Source organism: Pan troglodytes, chromosome 3 (assembly GCF_028858775.2).
Source record: "Pan troglodytes isolate AG18354 chromosome 3, NHGRI_mPanTro3-v2.0_pri, whole genome shotgun sequence".
Taxonomy (NCBI): Eukaryota; Metazoa; Chordata; class Mammalia; order Primates; family Hominidae; genus Pan; species Pan troglodytes.
In genome coordinates, this window is record NC_072401.2 from 171,192,371 (window position 1) to 171,216,068 (window position 23,698).

The window sequence follows — 23,698 nt, forward strand, 5'->3', positions numbered from 1 at the left end:
TCCATTTTTAGTTTAAAAAGGAACTGTGAAACTATTTTGCACAATGGCTGTATCATTTTACATTCCAAACAACAATGTATAGGTGACCAGTTTCTTCAAAACTTCATCAGCATTTGGTTTTATCACTATTTTTTTATTATAGCCATTTTGATAGGTGTGAAGTGATAACATCATTGTGGTTTAAGTTTGCATTTTCCAAATGATTTGGGTATCTCTTCATGCGTTACCTGCCATATGTATATCCTCTTTGGTGAAATGTTTTGTATAAATTTTCCTCATTTTCTAACTGGATCTTTTATGTTTAATGTTGAGTTTTGATACTTCTTTATATTTTCTAAATATAAGCCCTTTGTTGGATAAGTGCTATACAAACATTTCTCTCAACCTGTAATTTGTATTTTCTTTCTCTTAACAGGGTCTTTTGCAGAGCCAAATTTTTAAATTTGGACAAAGCCTGGTTTATCAGCTTTTCCTTTTTTGGATTATACTCTTGGTGTCAAGTCTAATAACTCTTTGCCTAGTACTAGATCCCCAAATTTTCTTCTCTTTTTACTAGAAGTTTTGCAGTTTCATATGAAAGCCCATGATCTGTTTTGAGGTAATTATTTTATATGGTTTGAGGTTTAGGTCAAGGTTGGTAGAGCTTATGGATGTCCAATTCCTCCCACAATAATATTGAAAAGGTTACTCCTACTCCACTGAATTGCTTTTATGTGTTTGTCAAGAATCAGTTAGGCATATATATTTGTGTGCATCTATTCTGGGACTCTCCATAGTGTTTCATTGATCTATGTGTCTATCCCTTTGCCACTACTATACTGTTTTGATTACTGTAGCTATAAGTTAGCCTCAAAATCGGGAAGAGTTATTCTTCCCAAGTTGTTGTTCTTCAAAATTGTTTTAGTTACTTTAAGGTCTTTCTCTTTCCATATAAATTTTAAAATAAGCCTGTCTATATTAAAAAATATTTTCTGAGATTTTAGTAAGAATTGCATTATCTCTCCAATTTAACAAGAATTGCCATTTTTACTATTGTGAGTCTTCTGATTCATAAACAATGTATCTCTCCAAGTATTTAGGTCTTCTTAGATTTTTTTCATCAGCATTTTGTCATTTAATTGCATTTAATATTGCATATGTTTTGTTAGCATTCTTTTTCACATTCTTTGGAACAACTGTAAATGGCACTACATTTTTTGTATCAGTTTCCACTTGCTCACTGTCAATATATATAAATTCAATTGATTTTTGTGTACTGATCTTGTATCCTGCAACTATAATGAATTCACTTTTTAGTTTCAGGAGTATTTTTGTAGAGTTCTGGGAATTTCCCATTCAGATAATCATTATCAACTTGAAATAGCAACAACTTTATTTCATCTTTTCAATTCTGTATGCCCCTTCTTGCTTTATTGCAGTAACTACAACTTACAGTACAATGTCAAATATGAGTGGTAAAAGTTACATGCTTGCCTGTTCCCTAATTGTAGAGGGAAATCCTTCAGTCTTCTACCTGTATAATATTAGATGCAGGGTTTTTGCAGATGCCTATTGTGAGGTTCAGAACATTCCCCTGTATTTCTAGTGTGCTGACAGTTATTATTTTTTTAAATCATGAATGGGTGCTGATTTTTTTCAAAAGATTTTCTGTATCAATTGATGTAATCATATGAATTTCCTTCTTTAGCCTGTTGATATGGTGAATCACATTGATTTTTTAATACTGTAAAATACTTGTACATCTAGACTAAATTCCACTTGGTTGGGGCTGGATATAATTTACTAAAATTTTATTGAGGATTTTTGTTATTTATTTATTTATTTATTTATTTATTTATTTATTTATTTTTTGAGACAGAGTCTTGCTCTGTTGCCCAGGCTGGAGTGCAGTGGCACAATCTTGGCTCACTGCAAGCTCCGCCTCCCGGGTTCATGCCATTCTCCTGCCTGAGCCTCCTGAGGAGCTGGGACTACAGGCGCCTGCCACCACGCCCGGCTAATTTTTTTGTATTATTGGTAGAGACAGGGTTTCACCATGTTAGCCAGGATGGTCTTGATCTCTTGACCTCAGGCGATCCACCTGCCTCGGCCTCCCAAAGTGCTGGGATTACAGGCATGAGCCACCGCGCCGGGCAAGGATTTTTGTATTTAATTTCATCAAAGATACTAGTCTGTAGTTTGCTTTTCTGTGCTGTCTTTGGTTATGGTATTAGGGTAATACAGTCTCAAAATGAGTTGATTAGTATTCACTCCACTACTACTTCTGGGAACAGATTGTAGTGTTGTATCAAATTGGTGTTAATTCTTCTTTGAATGTTTGGTAAAATTTTCCAGTGAAACCATCTAGGCCCAGAGATTTTCAATAGTTTTTGAATCACGAATTCAACTTTTAAAACAGTTATAGGACAATTTAAGATATCTGTTTCAACTTGGCTAAGTTTTGGTAGTTTACGATTTTTATAGGATTGGTTCATCTCTTCTAAGTTGTTGAATTTATGAATGTAAAGTTGAATTTATCCTTTTAATTGTTACAAGATCTATAATTATACCCATTTTTTTCTGATATTGGTGATTTGCGTCTTTTTTATCTTTGTCAATTTTGCTAGAGACTTATCAAATTCACTTTTATGTTTCTAAGAGTCAGTTTTTTGTTTCATTACATTACTCTATAGTATTACTGGTCTCAATTTTATCAGTATCTATTCTTAATTACTTCATTCTGCTTGATTTGGGAATATTTTGCTCTTTTTTTTCCTAGTATTTTGAGTTAGGAATTTACAGTGATTTGAGACATTTCTTCTACCGTCTGCATTTAGTGCTATAAATTTCCCTCACAGAAGTGCTTCAGCTCTCACACATTTTTGTGCGTTGTGTGTCTATTTCCATTCTGTTCTATGTACATCTAAATTTCCTTTCAGATTTCCTCTTTGACCCATGGTTTATTTAAAAGTGTGCTAATTTTTAAATGTTTGGAGATTTTCCTGTCACCTTCCTGCTACTGATTTCTAGTTTAATTCCACTGTTCTCTATATTTGTAAAGGTTTTATAATTCAGTATATTATCTTGATGAATTTTTGATGGGTGCTTAAAATGTGTATTTTGCTATTGTGGAGTGGAATATTCTGTAAGTGCAAATTAGATCCTGGTGGTTAGTGATGGTGTTTAGCTATTCTATATCCTTGCTGATTTTCTGTCTAGTAGTTCTATCAATTGCTGAGAGCAGGATGTTCAAGTCTCAACTGTAATTGTGAACCTGTTTATTTCTTCTTTCAGCTCTATTAGTTTCTGCTCTCTATATTTTAAAGTATGGTTATTTGGTGTATACATATTTAGGATTGCAATAACTTCTTAGTGCATGATTCTTTTGTTACCTTGTCTCTTTTTATCTCTTTGTCCTTAGTAACTTAATTTTGCTCTATTACAAACAAATTCTTTTAGTTTCCTGCATTTGAGAGTGTCTTTATTTCTACTTCATTCCAAAAGGACAGTTTTGGTCAGATATAGAATTAAAGATTGATAGTACTTTTTCCTCTTTCAGCACCTGAAAAATGTTGTACCACTTCCTTCTAAACTCCATGGTTTCAGATGAGAAACCTGCTGTTATTCAAATTGGTGTACTTTCATATGGAATGTGTCATTTCTCTCTCCCATTTTTCAGATTTGTCTTTTTAAAAACATTTCTTAGTGTGGATTCGAGTTTATCTTATTGTAGGATTTGCTCAGCTTCTTAAATCTATAGGTGAGAAATTTTCAGTCATTATTTCTTCATTTTTTGGTCACATACTTTCTCCTGTCCTTTAAGCTTTGAAGATACAATGTTAAATTTTTGTATTGTCCTATAAATTCTTGGGACTGATAATTTCAGTATTTTTACTCTCTGTTGTTCAGATAGAGAACTGAACTGGTATGTCTTCAAGTTCATTGATTCTATCTTCTGTCATCATCTCCACTGTACTACTGAGTCTAATCTGTGAATCTTAATTTTGATTATTGTGTTTTTCAGTTCCATAATTTCCATTTAATTCTTCCTTAAAACTTCTATTTGTTTGCTGAGGTTTTCCCTTTTTATCATTTTAAGATAATTTAAGATAATTGATTGTTGAAGCATTTCTATCACAGCAACTTTAAAACCCTTGTCAGGTAATTCCTACATCTGATTCATCTTGATATGAATGTCAAATCAATGTCATTTCTCACATAAATTGTGTTTTTGCTGCATTCAGCTTGGTTTGACAAGTTATTATGTTAGAAGACTCATAGTCCTGCTTAATCTATTTTATGCAGGAAGTAGCCTGTCAAAGTTTAGCAATCGGCTTCTAGCCTACTTTTGTGGGCTTTAGTTTCAATTGCAGTTCGGTTTTCTGAAAACTTGTGATACTCTTCTGGTCTGATTCATTCTTCTGGTGCTTCCAGAGCTCCTGTTCAATCACTGCTGCTGCTGTCTTGTGAGAATGGAAGTTGCTTCTCTGGGCTACCGGCTGTTGCTGGGAGACTTCCATGGTGGAAGTACCATGAATAAGTTGTGGAGTGGGGCAGGGATAGCCTGAGGCTTCACCACTGTCCTGAGCTTGAATCACTCATCAGGTCCCTGGTGTCAGGAAAATGTTGAGGTTCCCTATCTTTGTTGGGATTCCCCTTTTCCAGTCCTTTGGTGAGTAAGAGCAGGCTTTTCTTGTTTAATATTGTTTTTTGTCTAGTGGATCTGGGTTGCAGGCCTCTCTAATACCCAGTCCAAGATATACGGGAGACAGAAAACCCAGAGAACCCTGGTGTTATTTCTCAAGTCCCGAGGTCTCTAGCCGCTCACCTTCTTTCTGGCATTTATAATCCAATTATAATTGTATGCTAAATAATTTCCAGGGTATTTAGTTATATTTAGAGGGAAGAAACAGGGAAAAGTGAGTCTATGCCATTCTTTTTGGACCTGGGCAGAAACTACTTTTTGATAGCTAAGGTTTTTACACTGCAACATACTCTATAACATGACTTGCACATCAAAGTTTGACACAGTTACACAGGATTGTTGGAAAGACTAAGAGATTGCTATGTTGAACTGTGCCCCTCATAAATTCATATGTTGAAGTCTCAAACCCTAGTACCTCAGAATTAACCTTATTTAGAGATAGGATGTTTCACAAGTTAAAATGAGGTCATCAGAATAGGTCCTAATTCAGTAGGACTGGTGTCCCTATAAAAAGGGAAAATTTGAAGACAGACTCACACACAGCAAGAACACGACATGAAGATGAAGGCAGAGATCAGGATGCTGATAATATACACCAAGGAAGGTCAAAAATTGCCATCCAATAACCAAAAGGTAGGAAGGAGGCATGGAACAGATTCTCCCTCAAAGCCCCCAGAAGGACACAACCCTGCTGACACGCTGATCTTGGACTTCTTGCCCTGAAAACTCTGAGATAATAAATTTGTGTTGTTGACGCCATTTAGTTTGTAGTCTTTTGTTACAGCAGCCTTAGCAGACTAATATAGAGGTAATGCATATAAATTGCTTAACACGATGCCTGGCATAATAAGCTTTCAATAAATAGTTATTATTACTTAATTGTTGGTTTATTGTCTATCTCCCTTTACTGCTTATATGTTCCTGCTAGCATGAAACCTAACATATTACAGTCATTAATTTCTGTATAAAATTAAATCAATGAAAGAATGAATGAAAAGTTTTAACAGTTAACTGCACATTTTGTAAGGTAGGTTTTCCATTGGTATAAATAAACACAGTATGATTTAAGATGAGTTAATAAGAAAGTAACATTTCTCAAGGGAAATAATGCTGTTTCATCATTTTTGTAAAATTCAGAGGTTCTTCTGTTAAGTTATTCAACAGAAGATAACCAAGAAAAACTCTTGCACATGTGTACCAGGATATATCTACAAGAATGTTCAAAGATGAACTGGAACCAACCTAAATAATTACTGTCAGGAGAATAATTGTGGTACAGTCACACAATGGAATATCATACAGCAATACTTGACAATATGAATGAATCTTAGAAAAATGTTGAATGGGCCGGGCACAGTGGCTCACTTGAGGTCAAGAGTTTGGGGCCAGCCTGACCAACGTGGTGAAATCCTGTCTCTACTAAAAATACAAAATTAGCTGAGTGTGGTGGCGCATGCCTGTAATCCCAGCTACTTGGAAGGCTAAAGCAGAATTGCTTGAACCCAGGAGGCGGAGGTTGCAAGTGAGCCAAGATCGTGCCATAGCACTCCAGCATGGGCAACGAGAGCGAAATTCCATCTCAAAAAAAAAAAAAAAAAGAAAAATGTTGAATGAAAAATGTCTCAGTCTATATACAGTAAAATTTTTATAATACTCAAATCAAACAGAACAAGGTACTGATTAATCACGCATATGTGTGTGAAAAAGAGTATTTTAAGAAATCTACAGGAATGATAAATTCAAATTCAGGATAATGGCTACCTGCAGGGAAAGGTGGAGAAAAAAGATGAAATAGGGGTTGGAAAACTATGGTCCATGGTCCAAATCCAGCCCATCACTTGTTTTTGTATGGTCCAAAAGCTAAGAATGGTGTTCAAATTCTTAATGGTATGGAAAAATGAAAAGGATATTTCACAACACATGAACGTTATGGGAAATTCTAATTTCAGTGTCCATAAACAGTGTACTGGAACACATTCATGCTTACTGATTTACACATTGTCTACAGCTGCTTTTGTGCCATAATGCAAAGTTGAGTAGCTATGATAGAGACCTTATGGCCAAGCAAAGCCACGAATGCTTACTATCTGGCCCTTTACAGAAAAATGTTTGCCAATCCTTGAGTTAGGGAAGAGTACACAGGCTACTTATTAGTGTTCAATCTTCTGGGTATATTATTTTGCTTTTTAATTTACACACATATTACACATATTCTTTTCCATGTACCAAACATTATTTTATTTTATTTTGTTGAGAAAGAATCTTGCTCTGTCACCCAGGCTGGAGTGCAGTGGTGCGATCTTGGCTCACTGCAACCTCCACCTCCTGGGTTAAAGTGATTCTCCTGCCTCAACCTCCCAAGTAGCTAGAATTACAGGCACGCACCACCATGCCCAGCTAATTTTTTTATTTTTAGTAGAGATGGGGTTTTATCATGTTTGGCCAGGCGGGTCTCGAACTCCTGACCTCAGGTGATCTGCCTGCCTCAGCCTCCCAAAGTGCTGGGATTACAGACATGAGCCACCGCACCCAGCCCAAATGTTATTTTAGAATAATAAAGGAATATTTTTAAAGAAGATCTGAAAAAAATAATCTTTTCAAAATAAACAGCGTTGAAGAACTAATTTACTATACAGGATAATCTATAGCAAAGATCAGCAAATTATTATCAACAAGTCAAATCTAGTCTGCTGTCTTATTTCCAAAATCAAGCTTTACTAGAGCACAGCCACACTCATTTGTTTAGCCTTTTACTACTATGGTAAGAGTTGAACAGTTGTACAAAACACCATATGGTTTAAAGCTTAAAATATTTACTCTCTGGCCTTTTACAGGAAAATATTTGCCTGCCCCCGCTTTGCAATGCTGCCTTATCTACAAGTTTTACCTAAACTAAAGCAAACAGTAATATGCCATTTAAAAAGGAACAAACAACATAGTCAAACAGCTAAAAGCATAATCTCGAGAGTCAGACATTCTGGGTTTGCACCCTGTTTCTGGGCATTACTACGTGATCTTGGGCAAAGTACTAGTAACTCTGGGCCAGTTTTAAAACCAGTAACACTGGAATAAAAATCCCCACTACAAAGAATTACTATCAGGAGTAGATTTTCAGTCATTTTAATTAATTTTACTAATAAGGTTCAGAGCAAACCCACCTTCCCTCTGACACACACATACACACGAAACCACTACCAACAAAAAACATGTGGCTTGAAGTCTTCTTGATAGAGTTTCCCTAAACTGCATTTTTTGTTTTAAAGTTTCAGTTACCTATACAGGGAAAATTTTAAATTCATCAAAAAGCATGAGACCAGTCACAATGGGTCATGCATGTAGTCCAGTATTTTGGTAGACTGACATGGGAGGATAACTTGAAGCTAGGAGTTTGAGGCCAGCTTGGGCAACACAGCAAGACCTAACTCTACAAAAAGATTAAAAAATTAGCCACGCATGATGGCAAGCACCTGTAGACCCAGCTACTCAGGAGGCTGAGGTGGGAGGATCACTTGAGCCTAAAAGTGTGAGGCTGCAGTGAGCTACAGATTTGCAACACTGCAATTTAACCTGGGTGACAGAGGGAAACCCCGTCTCTAAAAAAAATAAAAATAAAAGTAAACAAAAGCACATAAAATTATTTTGAAATACACGATTTCTTTAAACTATAATTCAACCTAAAAACTATTTACATTTTCCCATAGAAACCTGTTTTAATTCACTGTGGTTTCCCAAAGCAGTTAATAAATACACTGTTCAAATAACTTGACTATAGCAGGTTACTAATTTCAGAGGGTTAATCCTTCAGACTCAGAATTTAATCATAATTGTTCAGGCTTATTTGATATTTTAAAATATCAGAAAACACATAATTGGGTTTAAGACCTGAATCTGTTAGAACCTCTTTAAAAGCTTTACAAACCTGTGGGAGAAAAACAAAAAGTCTAACATTTCATGCCATCAGAGAACCAGAAGAAGAGAAAGAGCGCAGTGTTGGAAAAGTATTTGAAGAAATAATGGCTTAAAACATGACAAGTTTGGTGTAATCCATAACCTTGTAAATTCAAGAAACTAGCAAACCATAAATAGAAAAAATCCCCAAAAATCCATTTCCAGAGATGACTTAATCATACTGCTGAATACTAAAGACAAAGAAAAAATACTGAAAGCGTCCAGAGGAAAACAAAAGATTAACTACAAGAGAAAAAGCATTTGAACATTCAGGTGAGAATTTCTCACTGAAAACTATGGAGGATAGAAAGCCAGAAAGTAACATTTTTACGTGAGAAAAGAAATATGCTGTCAACCAAGAATATTACATCCTGTGAAAACACCATTCAGATATGAAGATGAAATAGACACTCTCAAATAAAGTAAAGAAATCTACAGTCAGCAGACCTGATCTCTAAGAGCTGCTAAACGAATTTCTTTAGGGAAAGGGAAAAAGAAGAAAACTTGAAACATTAGGAATGAAAGAAAAGTAACAGAAATAAGTATTTGTATAAATATAACAAAGTATTCATTTTCTCTTAGAGTTATTAAACGTGTCTGACAGTTAAAAGAAAAGGTATAACATTTCCTGGTGTTATTTTAATGTGCGCTAACGTAATACAAGACAACTATACCATAAAGGGGAGAGGGTAAAGCTACTATGTTGGAAAGATTTCTATGTTCCAACTGAAATAGTACAATATTGTTTATAAACAGATTGTAAAAAGTAAAGTATGTATTTTTAACACCTAGAGCAACCACAAAGAAATTATACAAAACAAAAATATAGTCAAAATCACAACAGATTAATTAAAATGGAATATTAAAGTGTTCAAATAATCTAAAGGCAGCAGGGAAATGGAAAGAGAGAAACAAAATCATAGGGTATAAACACAAAACAAATAATAGAATGTGAGACGTAAATCCTAACATATCAATAATTACATTAAATGTCTTTAAGTATAATAATGAATTACTTAAACACACCAATGAAAAGATAGGAATTGTTAGACTACATTTTTTAAAAACACATAAAAAAACTATAAATTCACTGTAAAAAACTCACCTCAAACAATCATTCAGGTAAATTGAAAGTAAAAGGGAACAAGATATACCACACAAACAGTACACGACAGAAGCTGGAATGGGTATAATACTATAAAAAAATTATCTTCAAACCAAAAAATTACCAAGGATACTCCTTACTGACTATAAGATGGCCTCCATGATGCCCAGCTCCTAATGTTTATAATATTGTAAAATCCCCTCCTGAGAGTGTGGGGAGGACCTGTGATTTGCTTTTAACCAACAGACTATGACAAAGGTAATGGATGTCACTCCTGTAATTGTCACATTATATACCATTCTGCCCTTGCTAGCATACACCCTCCACAGGTTGCCCTTGCTTGATAAAGCAAGCAAACATGTTGAAGAGGCCCACGTGTCAAGAAATGTCTCTACAAATGCAGGTGGCCCCTAGGAACTGAGAGAGACCTCAAGTCAACAGCCAGCAAGCAGCTGGGACCCTTGTTCATTAAGCCACAAGGAAATAAATTATCTCACTAACATGAAAGAGCTTGGAAATAAATTTTTCCTCAAATGAGCTTCTAGATAAGAATGCATACTGGCTGACCATATTACAGTCTTGTGAGACTCCAGGTAGAAGATATAGCTAAGCTGTATCCAGACTCCTAATCCACAGAAACTGTGAGATAAACTGCTAAATTGTGGTAACTTGCTACACTGCAAAAGAAAACAAAGAAAGAAAAAACTGACAGAACTAAAAGGAGAAACAGACAAATCCACAATTATATTTGAAGACTTCCTTAGTATCAAATAGAATGTAGATAGGCTATCAGTATGGATCAAGAAGAATAAAACATCCACCAACTGGATCTAATAAAAGTAATATTCCACCCAACAATAGCAGAAAAACATTCCATTCAAGTACATGTGGAACATTCACTATGACAGATCATACACTAGATCAAAGTACAAACCCTAACAAACGTAAAAGGACTAACTGAAATCCTACGAAGTATGTCCTATGACCAAAATGAAATAAAACCAGAAAACGACAACAGAGATAATAAGAAAATTTTCAAACACTTGGAAATTAAACAGAATACTTTTACGTAATCCATGGGCCAAAGACAATATCTCAAGAAAAATTAGAATACATTTTGAACTGAATGAGAATGAAAACACAACATAGAAAATTTGTAGAATATGGCTACAGCAACGCTTAGAGGGAAATTTATAAAATGCAATACCACTATCAGAAAAGAAGAAAGGTCTCAACTCAATGTTTTAAGTTGCTACCTCAAAAAACAAGACATCACAAATTGTATGCTTATATCAAAATATCACATGTATCCCATAGATATGTATAACTATTATGTATCAATAAAAATTTAAAAACAAAAAAAAGAGCAAAATAGAAATCAAGGAAGACAACATTGTGAATGTACTTAATGCCACTGAACTGTATACTTTAAAATGATTAAGGGAGTACATTTTATGTTATGTGTATTTTATTATAATAAATGTCTTCTTCCTGGATCATAAATCTAAAGGTGGAAATGAAAACTATAAAAACTTTAGAAGAAAAAATAAAAAATCTTCATGATTGTTGGATAAGCTGAGCTCTTAGACATAACACGAAAAGCATGATCCAAACAAAAAAATTGACAAACTGGACTTCATCAAAGTTAAAGCCTCATCCTCTGCAAAAGATTCTGTTAAGGGAATGAAAAGCTAAGTTTCAGACTAGGAGAAAGTATCGGCAAATCATTTATCCAATATAAGACTTGTATTCAGAACATATAATAGAACTTTCAAAGCTAAAGAATAAGAAAACATACAATTAAAATGGACAAAGACCTTTCTCTAAAAGGATATAAGGATGGCAAATATGAAAAGACATTCAACATCATTAACATTTAGAGAAATCCAAATTCAGCCACAGTGACATATTCCTATACATGGTTTAGATGGCTAAAATAACACTGACAACAAATGCTGATGAGGATGCAGAGCAACTGGAATTCGAGTACAATGCTGATGGGAATGCAAAATGTTTGAAACACTTTTGGAAAAAAGAGTTTTTAAAAAATCAAGTTAAATGTACACTTACAATATGACCCAGCAGACCCACTCCTGGGTATTTATCCTATGGAAATAAATGATCAAAACAGCTCTATTCATAATTATCAAAAATTGGAAACATCTCAAATGTCCCACAACTGGCAAATGGATAAACAAACTGTTGTACATCCATTCAATGGAGTACTACTCAGCAGCAAAATGAAACAAGCTATTTATACATGCAACAACTTGCATGAATATCATTACAGTGCAGGAAAGAAACCAGTCACAAAAGGTTACAACATACCATTACGTGTACAGACAGTTTCCCACTTATGATAGTTTGACTTACGCTTTTTCAACTTTACAATGGTGTGAAAGTGACAAGCATTCAGTAGAAAATGTACCTTAAGTACCCATACAACCATTCTGTTTTCCACTTTCAGTACAGTATTCAATAAGTTATATGAGATATTGAACACTTTATTACAAAATAGACTTTGTGTTAAATGATTTTGCCCAACTGTGGGCTAATGTAAGTGTTCTTAGCATGTTTAAGGTAGGCCAGGCTAAGCCATGTTTTGTAGGTTAAGTGCAATAAATACATTTTTGACTAAATATTTTCAATTTACAATAGTTTATCAAAATGTAACCCCATAATAAGTCAAGGAACATATGTATGTATACATACATACAATTTACAAGACACTCTGGAAAATATAAAATGGTTGCCAAGGTGTTGGGGGTAGAAGGAGAGAGTGTGACTACAGAAAGATAGCATAAGTGTTGGGGGGGTGATGGAATTGTTCTGTAACTTGATTGTGGTGCTGGCTGCATGAATTTATACATGTGTTAAAATTCCTGGAAAAAAGTCTATATCACTATATGATCATTTGAAAATAAAATATGCAAAAAATGAGATGCCAGTGCACCACCTGGGAAACAACATTCGGAAGGCAACTAGATAAACAGGACAGAAGTTAGGAGAGTCATGAGTTACTGATATAGATTTTCAAGTCATCTGGTAGAATTATCAGTGAGATCACTCCAGGATATTATTTATAGTGAGAAAATAGCAAGGACAGAGCTGCAGAGAATATTGGCATTTAAAGACTGAGAAGAAAATAATTCTATAGAAGGCATTAAGAAATTGTAGCCAGAGAAATAAAGGGTAAATCAAGAGAATATGGTATCGTGGAAGAAGGAAATTTTGAAGTAGTAGTTCATGATCAAATGTCACAGAGAGGCAGAGTAAGATGAGGATTAAAAATAGTCTATTATATTTGGCAAGATGGATAGCAGTGACTTCTTTGATATGATGATAAACTATTAACAATAAATTGAAAACTAAATAGTAGATAAGAAAGGAGAGACAGCAGGTGTTTCATTCATTTGAAGAGTCTGGCTATGAACAGGAAGAAAGAGACAGGATGATAACTACAGACGTATGCAGAGTTAATGATGTGAGAAATTTGAAAATATATATACTACATACATATATGTATTACATATATATTATGTATACATATATTATATATATGTATGTGTATACGGTATAGGAGAGTACCGGTAAAGAAGCAAAGTCGAGGAGAAACTTTCTTAAGTAGATAAGCGATGGAATAAGGCCCGAAAGTAAGAGATGGTATGGCATAGAATAGAAGGAAATGGTTGAAACCAGAGAAACAGACATTATTAATCATCATAGCTTTAATTTTCTCCAGCAGTGTTCAGAAGTCTAAGTGTAGTAACAGTCACTAGTTCAGTTACACACAACGAGGAGGGATATGCTAACTCAGAAAATACGGTTCCATAGGGAAGACAGGCTAGCCAATTCTATAGGTATGTATATAAATAAGTGAATTTAATGATCACGTAACTCTGATGAGCTTTAAAAGCATCTATTTTGGAAACAACACAAATGTTCATCAACAGAGAAATTGAACAAAATGTGGCACATCCATACAAAGGAATATGACTTAGGAATAAAAAACAACTAACTAGTGATAACACTCCAGTCACAAGAAAACTATATACTGTATGATTCATAATTTTATATTAAATTCTAGAGAGGACAAAACTATAGTAACAGGAAATAGATCAGTGGTTGCCTACGGCTGATGGCGGTGAGTAGATGCCTGACTTCAAAGGGGCATGAGGAAACTTTTAGGGGGGCAATGGAACAGTTTACATATGATGATGGTGGCGGCTACGTAACTATATATATTTGTCAATACTCATTGAGATATACACTTAGAATTTTATTGCATTTAAATTATATGTTAATAAAGCCAATTATAAAAAAAGGCTCTTGTATGGTAGCCTGGGTTACTATGTTCTAACACGAAGTATGTTGCTAAAAACAGCACTTAAAAGTAGCTCCTCTTAGGGCAGAGAAACATTACAGTGTATGACATTACAATGGTGATAAATACCATTATATATTTGTTTAAATCCATAGAATGTTAGCACCAAGAGTGAGCGGTAATGTAAACTATGGACTTTGAGTGATAATGATGTGTTAATGTAGGTTCGTCAGTTGTAACAAATGTACTGCTCTGCTAAGGGTGGTGATAACGAGGGAGGCTACACATATGTGGAGGCATGAGGTATATAGAAAATCCTTGTACTTTTCCACTCAATTTTGCCACAAACCTAAAACTGCTATAAAAAATAAAGTCTATTTGCTGGGCATGGTGGCTCATATCTGAGTGGCTCATCCCAGCACTTAGGGAGGCTGAGGAGGGTGGATTGCTTGAGTCCAGGAAATTGAGACCAGCCTGGGCAACAAGGTGAAACCCCATCTCTACTGAAAAAAAAAAAATATGAAAAAAAAATTAGCCGGGCATGATGGCATGCGCCTGTAGTCCCAGCTACTTGGGAGGCTGAGGTGGAAGAATCAACCGAGATTGTGCCACTGCACTCCAGTCAGGGAGTGAGTGAGTCCCTGTAGAAAGAAAGGAAAGGAAAGGAAAAAGGAAAGGAGAAAGGGAACTAAAAGAAAAAAAAAAAGAGTAGCTCCTCTACTTAGTCTAATCTACTGTCTCCAGATGTAGGCTCTAAAATTATAAGCAAAGGGAGTATAGTAGGCAGAATTCTAAGGAAACTTCCAAGGTTTCTGTTATCTCCCTGTACTCCATTGGGTCAACCCTGCATAATTCCCAGGACTGTGAATATGACAGATTTTGTGTTAAATGCAATGACTGATGTTAACATAAAGAGATTATCTGGTGGGACTGACCTAATCACCTGAGCCTTTTAAAATCATAGTCTTCTCTGGCTGGTTGTAGAAAGGACAGAATATCAGTATGTCCCACTCATCCTTCACTCTCACTGAAAACTGCAGAGAACAGATCGTGGCACTAGCACAATGCCATCTTCCCAGGGAGTCACCCAAACAAAGGCAATGAACAGTAAAATTCATACTCCCAATCATGAACACACTAGCAAAGGTGCAGAACATTTGAGGAGTACCAACACTATGAAATACCTAACAAACTTTAAAGTGGAAGAAACCAAAGTAACATAGTCAACAGCACACTAAGAACAAGACTTTACAACAATTATATACTACCAGCGAAATGAAAACATAAGAAAAGAGTTCTATGGGAAAACTAATTAGAATTCATGGACATGAAAACGTAAATTTTTGAAATAAAAGGAAACTCATTAGATGAGCTGAATGGCAGAGTAGACAAAACCAAAGAATATATTCCAGTGAGCTGGAACATCAGGCCTAGAAATCCTTCCAAAACACAGTAAAAAGAGAGAAAAAGATTTTTTAAAGTACATTACATGCAGAGGTTCTAATATATCAGTCTAATAGGAGTCCTCTTGAGGAGAAAATGTAGAAGCAATATTTGAAGAACTTTTAATTTCAAATGTCCCTAGAATTGAAGATAAGTACTCACATTGAAAGCATTCAGTGGAAACTTAAGCCAGTAAGACAAAACAAAACAACTGAGAAATATTCAAGTGAAGTTCAGAACGTCAAGGACAGAAAAATAGTCCTAAGAGTTATGAGAAAGGAAAGAATTCCTTATAAAACAACAAGATCCAGAACATCACATGTCTCATTAGCAACAATGTAAGTAGGAAGATAATAAAGCAGAACCTTTAAAGTTCTATGGAAAATAAACTTCAAACTTATATTTCCTTATCCAGCCAAATTATCATTCGAGGCTCATTTGCAGCCATAATGAAGTAACAGATCTACCCTCCCATCTTAAACACTAAAAGTCTGAACAAAGCATATGAAATGGTTTTCAAACACTGGACAACAGATAGCACAGGAGAGTGATCCTTGAGAGAAGGGAAACAAAGGTGGTAAACCCAACAGCTGCCCACCTTACTGACTGGCAAGGGTTTCCTGGCTGCAGCACAGAGAGAAGGTAACCAAACAGAGCTTGGCAGTCCCCTTAGTTGAGGAAACATCATTCAGACCTCGGAAAATTGAAGAACACTCAAATTTGCAGGACAGAGTTGCAAAGAAGAAAGAGCTGCATGGGGGAAGGGTGCTGAAGATCTAAAGAGGGTCCCTAGAGCTTCCTGCTAAATGACAAACAGCATATTGTCAATAATACCTGAGGTTCAATCAGGGCTGCAAATGTCTCATGTTTCCAAGAGCCAAACTGAAAAGACCTCCAAATCAATAAAGCATTGGGTATTCAAAAGAGTAGTGCTATAGCAGTGAGGCCAAATTAGCACTAAAGACTGTTCTGTACTGGCCTGGCAAAGCTTACAGCCAAAGCTTACAAGCAAACTTTGAAAGACTCAAACTATTTCCAAGTAACTTAACTGCAATCCCAGAAAAAAGTCCACAAATATTTATAAAATATGCAACGCTTGGTATCCAACCACAAATTACCAGACATGTAAAGAAAAAAGATGACCCCAATTAGGGAAAAAAATCAATCAACAGAGACTCAGAAATGACAAAGATGGCAGAATTAATAGATAAGGACATGAAAACTGCTATTGTAATTATATTCCGTATGTTTAAGAACATGAAGAAAAGTGGGGGACACGGAAGGTATAAAAACAATCCAAATCAACTTTAACATAAAAAATTCAATCTCTGGCTGGGCACAGTGGTTCACGTCTGTAATCTCAGCAATTTGGGAGGCTGAGGCTGGCAGATCACCTGAGGTCAGGAGTTCGAGATCAGCCTGGCCAACATGGTGAAACCCCATCTCTACTAAAAAATACAAAAAAATTAGCCGGCTATGGTGGCACATGCCTGTAATCCCAGCTGCTCGGGAGGCTGAGGCAGAAGAATCTCCTGAACCCAGGAAGCAGAGGTTGCAGCGAGCGGAGATCATGTCTCTGCACTTCAGCCTGGGCAACAAGAGCGAAAACTCTGTCTCAAAAAATAAACAAACAAAAACCAATTTCTGAGATGGAAAACATATAATGTCTGTATAGAATTAACAGACACAGCAGAAGATTAATGCACTTGAAGACACAGCAATAGAACAACCCAAAATGAAACACACAGAGAAAAAAAAAAGACTGAACAAAATAGAGAGCATCATCAGTGAATGGTTAGTAGTGTACAAAGTGGTCTAATATATGTGTACCAGAGACCTAGAAGAGGGAGAGAGGCAAACAGAAAAACATTTTTTGAGGAAATAATGGGCCAGACGCAGTGGGCTCACGTCTGTAATCCCAGCACTTTGGGAGGCCGAGGCAGATGGATCATCTGAGGTCAGGAGTTTGAGACCAGCCTGGCCAACAAGGTGAAGCCCTGTCTCTACTAAAAATACAAAATATTAGCCCAGCGTGGTGACGGACGCCTGGAATCCCAGCTACTCAGAAGGCTGAGGCAGGAGAATCACTTGAACCCGGGAGGCGGAGGTTGCAGTGAGCCGAGATTGCGCCACTGCATTCCAGCCTGGGCAACAAGAGTTAAACTCCGTGTCAAAAAAAAAAAAAAAAGAAAAGAAAAAGAAATAATGGATGAAAAATTTCCAGATTTGATGAAAATCATAAACCACAGATCTGAGAAGCTCAATGAACCCCTATACAAAATAAACATGAAGAAAACTACACAAGGCAGGGTGCAGTGGCTCATGTCTGTAATCACAGCACTTTCGGAGGCCAAGGCAGATGGATCACCTGAGGTCTGGAGTTCAAGACCAGCCTGGCCAACATGGTGAAACCCCATCTTTACTAAAAAAATACAAAACTTAGATGGGCATGGTGGTACACACCTGTGATCTTAGCTACTTGGGAGGCTGAGGCATGAGAATCACTTGAGCCAGGGAGGTAGAGGTTGCACTGACCCAAGATCACGCCACTGCACTCTAGCCTGGGTGACAGAGTGAGAGTTTGTCTCAAAAAAAAAAAAAAAATACACAAACCACATCATAATCAAATTGATTCTAGTGATAAAGAGAAAAATTTTAAAGTAGAGAAAAAAGATACATTATATCCCAAGGAAAAAGATAAGAATGAATGCTTAGTTCTTGTCAGAAACAGGGCAAGCCAGAGGTAAAAAGTTTCAACCTATAATACAATATCCAGTCAAAATATTTGTTAACAACAAAAGCAAAATACTTTTTCAGACATACAAATGCTAATCAAATTCACCAGCAGACCACCATTACAAATTATCATTCAAGTGTGAGGACAAAATAAGAGCATTTTCCAACACATCTTGGAAAGTTCCTCTAAAAAAAAATTACCAGATTCTCCAGCATGAAAAAAAATAAACTGAGGGGGGAATAGTAAGACATAAGGAATGATGTTGAGAAAATAAATTAGTAAATTTCGGTAAGCCTACCAATTCTTTTAAAAATATTTTAAGTAAAAATCTGTAACCAAAATTCCAGCTGCTATTAACATGGGAGATATGAGCAAAGGAAAAGGCTGGAGGTTCTCATCTACTATCTAGAGGAAAGATACAAATACAGATTAATTCCGGATGTAGAAAAACAAATTGAAGTATCTGTGTTAACAATATAAAGGGTAACTGTTCAAAAATTTTAACTATGTTTCTATGACATTGTTTCAAAGAAAAAACATACTATATTGAACTACATTAACTCACAAAGATACCACTTACGAACTTACAACAGATATGTAATAAGTCTAATTAAAATATATTACCATCTAATTAACCTATTTCTTATATGAGTGTGCTGCTTCATGGGTTGCTGAGTGGACAGACATAATCATCAGTTGTTCTGTAGACAAAATGTCAAAAGGCATTTGTGTACCTCTACAAATCAAACTATGAAGAGTTTTAACTACCTCAAATCCTGTTAAATACCAAAGAGAAAACAAAGAGTTTTAATGATTGAAATGATTACCTAAAAACTTAATATTTTCTTGGATACATAACTTAATTTAGTTAAATGGCATAACTGGAGACTTTACTAAAATTCTACTTCTAATTTGCTTTTGAGCAAATGCATAGTTTACATATATACTTACCCAAATACTTATTTCCCATTTTTCTTCTAAAATTCTTTGCCACTTAAAAGTATGTAAAACCAAAAGCATATTGGGGAAAAAAAAACATGCAGCAATCCAAGAACTTATTTCTTTAATATATCTGGGTTGCTATACCCATTTCTACTCTTTTAAAGGAAGGATACAGGTATGAACTTACTCCCAATTAACCAAAGCAACAATAGAATTCCACCCCTGGTATAAAAGATAGCAAAAGAGAAGGTAAATGAGTTAAGATATCACAATTTTATACTCTGCAAATGACTTCTGAGTATCTTTACTGCCTCTTATTATGCCTAGATTGTTAGACTGTCATTCTTTTTACTTACACTTACCTTATTCCAGACCTTCACTTGGAATACTAATACATTCAAAATCTCAGAAACAAACAAACAAAATTCATACCATATGTCCTTCGGCTCGAGCTTTATTCTGCATAGCTTCCCGTTTTCGCTGCAGGAACTCTTCTACTTGTTTAGCTCTTTCTACAGCTAGCTGCCCTTTTTGCCTAATTTGAACAAATCATAAAGTCAGCCATCCTGAACAGAAAATATTCTAAAAAGTTAAAAATTACATTTATCCTAAATTTTTTTTTCATTTCAGAATATGAAGGCTGATGAAACACTATCTCTGTAATGAAGAAATCACTATATATATATTGACATCTACTACCTAAATCACATTCTTTATTATTTTCAATACAAGTAAAATCTATAATTCTACTCTAAGTCTTCACAAGACAGTTTCTTTTATATTTATTTGATCTATTCTACTTATTTAAACATACAATTATTTTAGATACACTTAATTACGGAAGAATCTGAGAAGTTTCCAAGTTTATTTCAGAACTCTGTATCAAATATAATAAGAATCTTAGCAGCGAAGTCAAATAAAAGCAGTACAGCAGCAATTTAAAAAATTAACAAAAAGAACAAATGCTTTAAGTATGAATTTTCAAAAATACAGTAAAAAGCTATGTTTGAATTCCCTAAATATCAAAACTATAAAAAAGTAAAGTGGATAGATTAGGGAAAAGATTAAAAACAGTTATTTGTTTTAATCTTTTCCAATTTTACTTTTGTGTCTTTCTCTGACAATTATGAAAGAATGTAAACATGCTGATCTTAGACTATAAATAAAAAGTATCAATAACAAACACTGATTAAGCATCTACTATATATTGTGTTAGTTACCTTGCTAAGTATGGAAGATACAAATATAAATAAAACCCAGCCCCAGTAATCAGAGAACTCATAGCATGGCATCAACTGTAGTTAATTTTGGAGGTAAGGAAGAAAGATGAGCAAGTTGTTGGCCGTGTTTCTACTTGTATTTTGGCTAGTAAGGCACAGAAACTTCCTATAAAGGCTTTCTTTGGGACCATAACTAAATTATGTCCTGAAAATTACATGAAATAAATCTCAGTCTCCTAGTAAGATTTGAGCACTTCTGATTTTCATATACCAAATAACTGCTTCTTTTACATTCTTTGGCAACTATTACTAACTGAAACATAAAAATATTTGAAATATGAAACTAAGCTGTAAAACCTAAAAATCTATCATCACATAACTATGAATGACAGTGATCTAAGGTTCATTTACCTCATGTAGTACTTAAAAAAGATTCTTACGAAATTTCCATCATGAGAATTTTCTAGAATTAGATAATCTCTATAGCTGGTTTGAAGGCCTATTACTGTTGCTCTCAGATGTGTCTGGGTAGCTAAATCTTAATCTAGTTTCACATCGCTAAAGCCAGAAATCCACTTCACCAATGCCATGTTAGCTTGAGTAGGCTGAACACAATGAATGAGAAATTTGTTCATGCCTCTGTAGTGTACCTGTGCCATCCCCTAACAGTCCCATTAGCCACTGGAAAATTCTGAGATTAATAACGCATATCTGTTCTGAATGCAATTTATCTCCTGCATATATCAATGTAAGGCTATATCCTGCTTTGCTATATAGCCCCATTTATATAAGGCTGGGCCTAAGGAAGGCAGATAAACCTTCAAATGTGATGCTCTGACATGAGATTAATAAGGTATATCTGGTCAGAATGCAACTTATTTCCTGTATATATCAAAGTAGGACTGTACCCTGTTCTGCCACATCCCCATCTATGTAAGGCTGGGCCTGAGGAGGCAGATAAATCTTCAGGAGTAATGCTCTGACATAAAAATAATAAGGTATATCCGGTCGTAATGCAACTTGTTTCCTGCATATATCAAGGTAAGGCTGTATTCTGTTTTGCTATAGCCCGTCTACGTAAGGCTAGGCCTGAGGAAGGCAGATAAACCTTCAGGTATGATGCTCAGACATGTCATCTGAAACTCTATGGTTACAGATAAGGCACTTTTGGGGGGTCCTGGAAGTTTACACCACCATCTGCAAGTAGACAAGATAGGTGATCTCTCTGCTGTGTATCCTGATTGTATCAACTTCCTTCTCTAACTTTTACGGAAGTAAAGCATGTTTGACTTCCCATCTTAAGATGCTTTCTGTGTCCAGTGATTGTTAGCCTGAACTTACAATTGGCATAGGTTAAACAGCGGTTGCACAGAATTGTTTACTAAGAACCTGGTCATCTGTATAACAGCTTTGATTTATAGATTTTCACACCATTTATGCATATATAACACTACTTGCTCTATGTATTTATATGATTTATAAATTTTGCTTCATTGAACAGCTGCTTCCTACGCTGGCTTAAATAAGCAGGTTTACATTACTGGCTACTTTCAAACACAAACTTAATAACTGTAGTGCTTTTGTTTAACACTAATTCTTTTTTCCTATAATTTATTAAACAAATATTCAGTGTCAACTATTTGCCACATTATATCTGCCAAAAGATATAAAGATGAATAAAACAGAGTTCCAGGGAGGCAAGGTTGGTTCAACATATGAAAATCAGCGTAATACATATATTAATAGAATAAAAGACAAAATCAATTTTATGGCTCCTTACACTGTTTAAAAACCTATAAAATCTGTGTCCTTATTTTTCATATGCATTAGTGTTTACTACTTCACATACGCCAAAAATAGTCCATAACCCACATGCTTAGTCCTCTCTAAAGTAATACAACTCTACTAAACTATGGGCATAAACTACGCTTGTGCTGGGATCATGGGGATTAAGAGAAAACAGTCAGTTTACTTCTTGACAGTAATTTTCTTCATTAAACACTATTAAGAATTCACATGAGCATGCTCTGTTTTACAAAAATTAGACTATTTCTTTTGAGTTCCAGAATTATACCACTTAAAATCAGTAAAACACTGACCCTGATTAAGGATAAGAGGATGATAATATAAATGCAAATATAGTAAGAAATTAGGAATTGGATAGTAAAACACAAAGACATTAAAATGGACTAAAAAGTATAATGTAACAGGATAAGGGACATCAAACAAAGAGATAACAGAAGTATAGTGTTCTTTTATCAAGAAATAATTATTCCAAGACAACCTTTCCTTTTTTTTTTTTTAGCCCTGACAAGAGAAGGGGAGGAAAAGGGAGTAAGTTATTTTCTTTCCTTTTCTTATTGTAAACACATGAATAAGCAACAAGATTTGGCTGGGAACTGCATGCCTCACATCCATGGTTCAAATTCTTTACTGATAAAGAAAATTTAAAACTTCTCAAGGATAAAGTTGAAGACAACATAAAAATAAGTAGCACTCTAGGTAACAGAGATAATCTGAGAAATAAAAATGAGTAATATGGTATTGGGCAGAAGAGATGGGGTGGTACAGGATTACTGAGATGAAAAAATGATGTAGAAGGGTTTATTCATTTAGCTTCCTCTTAAGGGGCATGTCTATGTAATAGAACGAAACTGTTGTTAGTTTTATCCAAATTAAATGAAGCAACACAGACAGAAGGACTTGGAAAAAGTAAAAGCACCATAAAAACACAAATGTTAGGTGGCAGTCCGTAATTTATTAAAAAGTGGCTTCAGCCATTTGAACAGTACATGGCTTGAGCTTATAATATTAAAAATCCTAACAGAAGAGGTATGTTATTAAGAAATTGCATATAAGCAAAGTAGACTGGTCAGAGTTACTGATAAGAAAGGAAGAGGAAAAATAACTACTACCATAAAGAAGAAACAGGCAAATATAGGTGATTATGAAGAAAAGAGAATCTGAAAGAGTCTTAGATGACTACAGATTTCAGTTTGCTGATTCAGTTTGAATCATGGAAAGGAATGAATCAAGAATGAAAATGACATACAAATTATAATAATCAGAAATTGTGACAGCGTGCAGAGAAAATGTCCTATAATGCCAGTGACCACTAAACAGTACAAGACAAAAGAACCATTCAGATTGGAAGCAACCTTCGGTATCAACTAGTCCAAGTTTTCATTGAATAAAATATTCCCATATTCCCATCTAAATACCCCATGACACACTGTCATTTCAACCTCTGGTTAATACTTCCAGTTTGAAGATGTTCATTAAATCCCACGATGAT

General features: G+C 35.1%; 1 protein-coding gene across 39 annotated transcripts in view; it reads right to left on the reverse strand.

Annotated features, from left to right (window-relative positions):
• The window catches only part of NEK1 (NIMA related kinase 1), a 212,279-nt gene that overhangs the window by 118,662 nt on the left and 69,919 nt on the right, over nt 1–23,698 (reverse strand). For all 39 annotated transcript variants that reach the window (XR_008547808.2, XM_054683926.2, XM_054683923.2 and 36 more), the window contains one exon: nt 19,616–19,718. Coding sequence is in view for 38 of the 39 variants with exons in the window: in XM_054683926.2 (XP_054539901.1) it covers nt 19,616–19,718 (103 nt within the window). In the remaining variant the exon portion in view is untranslated. The remainder of the gene's footprint in view (nt 1–19,615; nt 19,719–23,698) is intronic.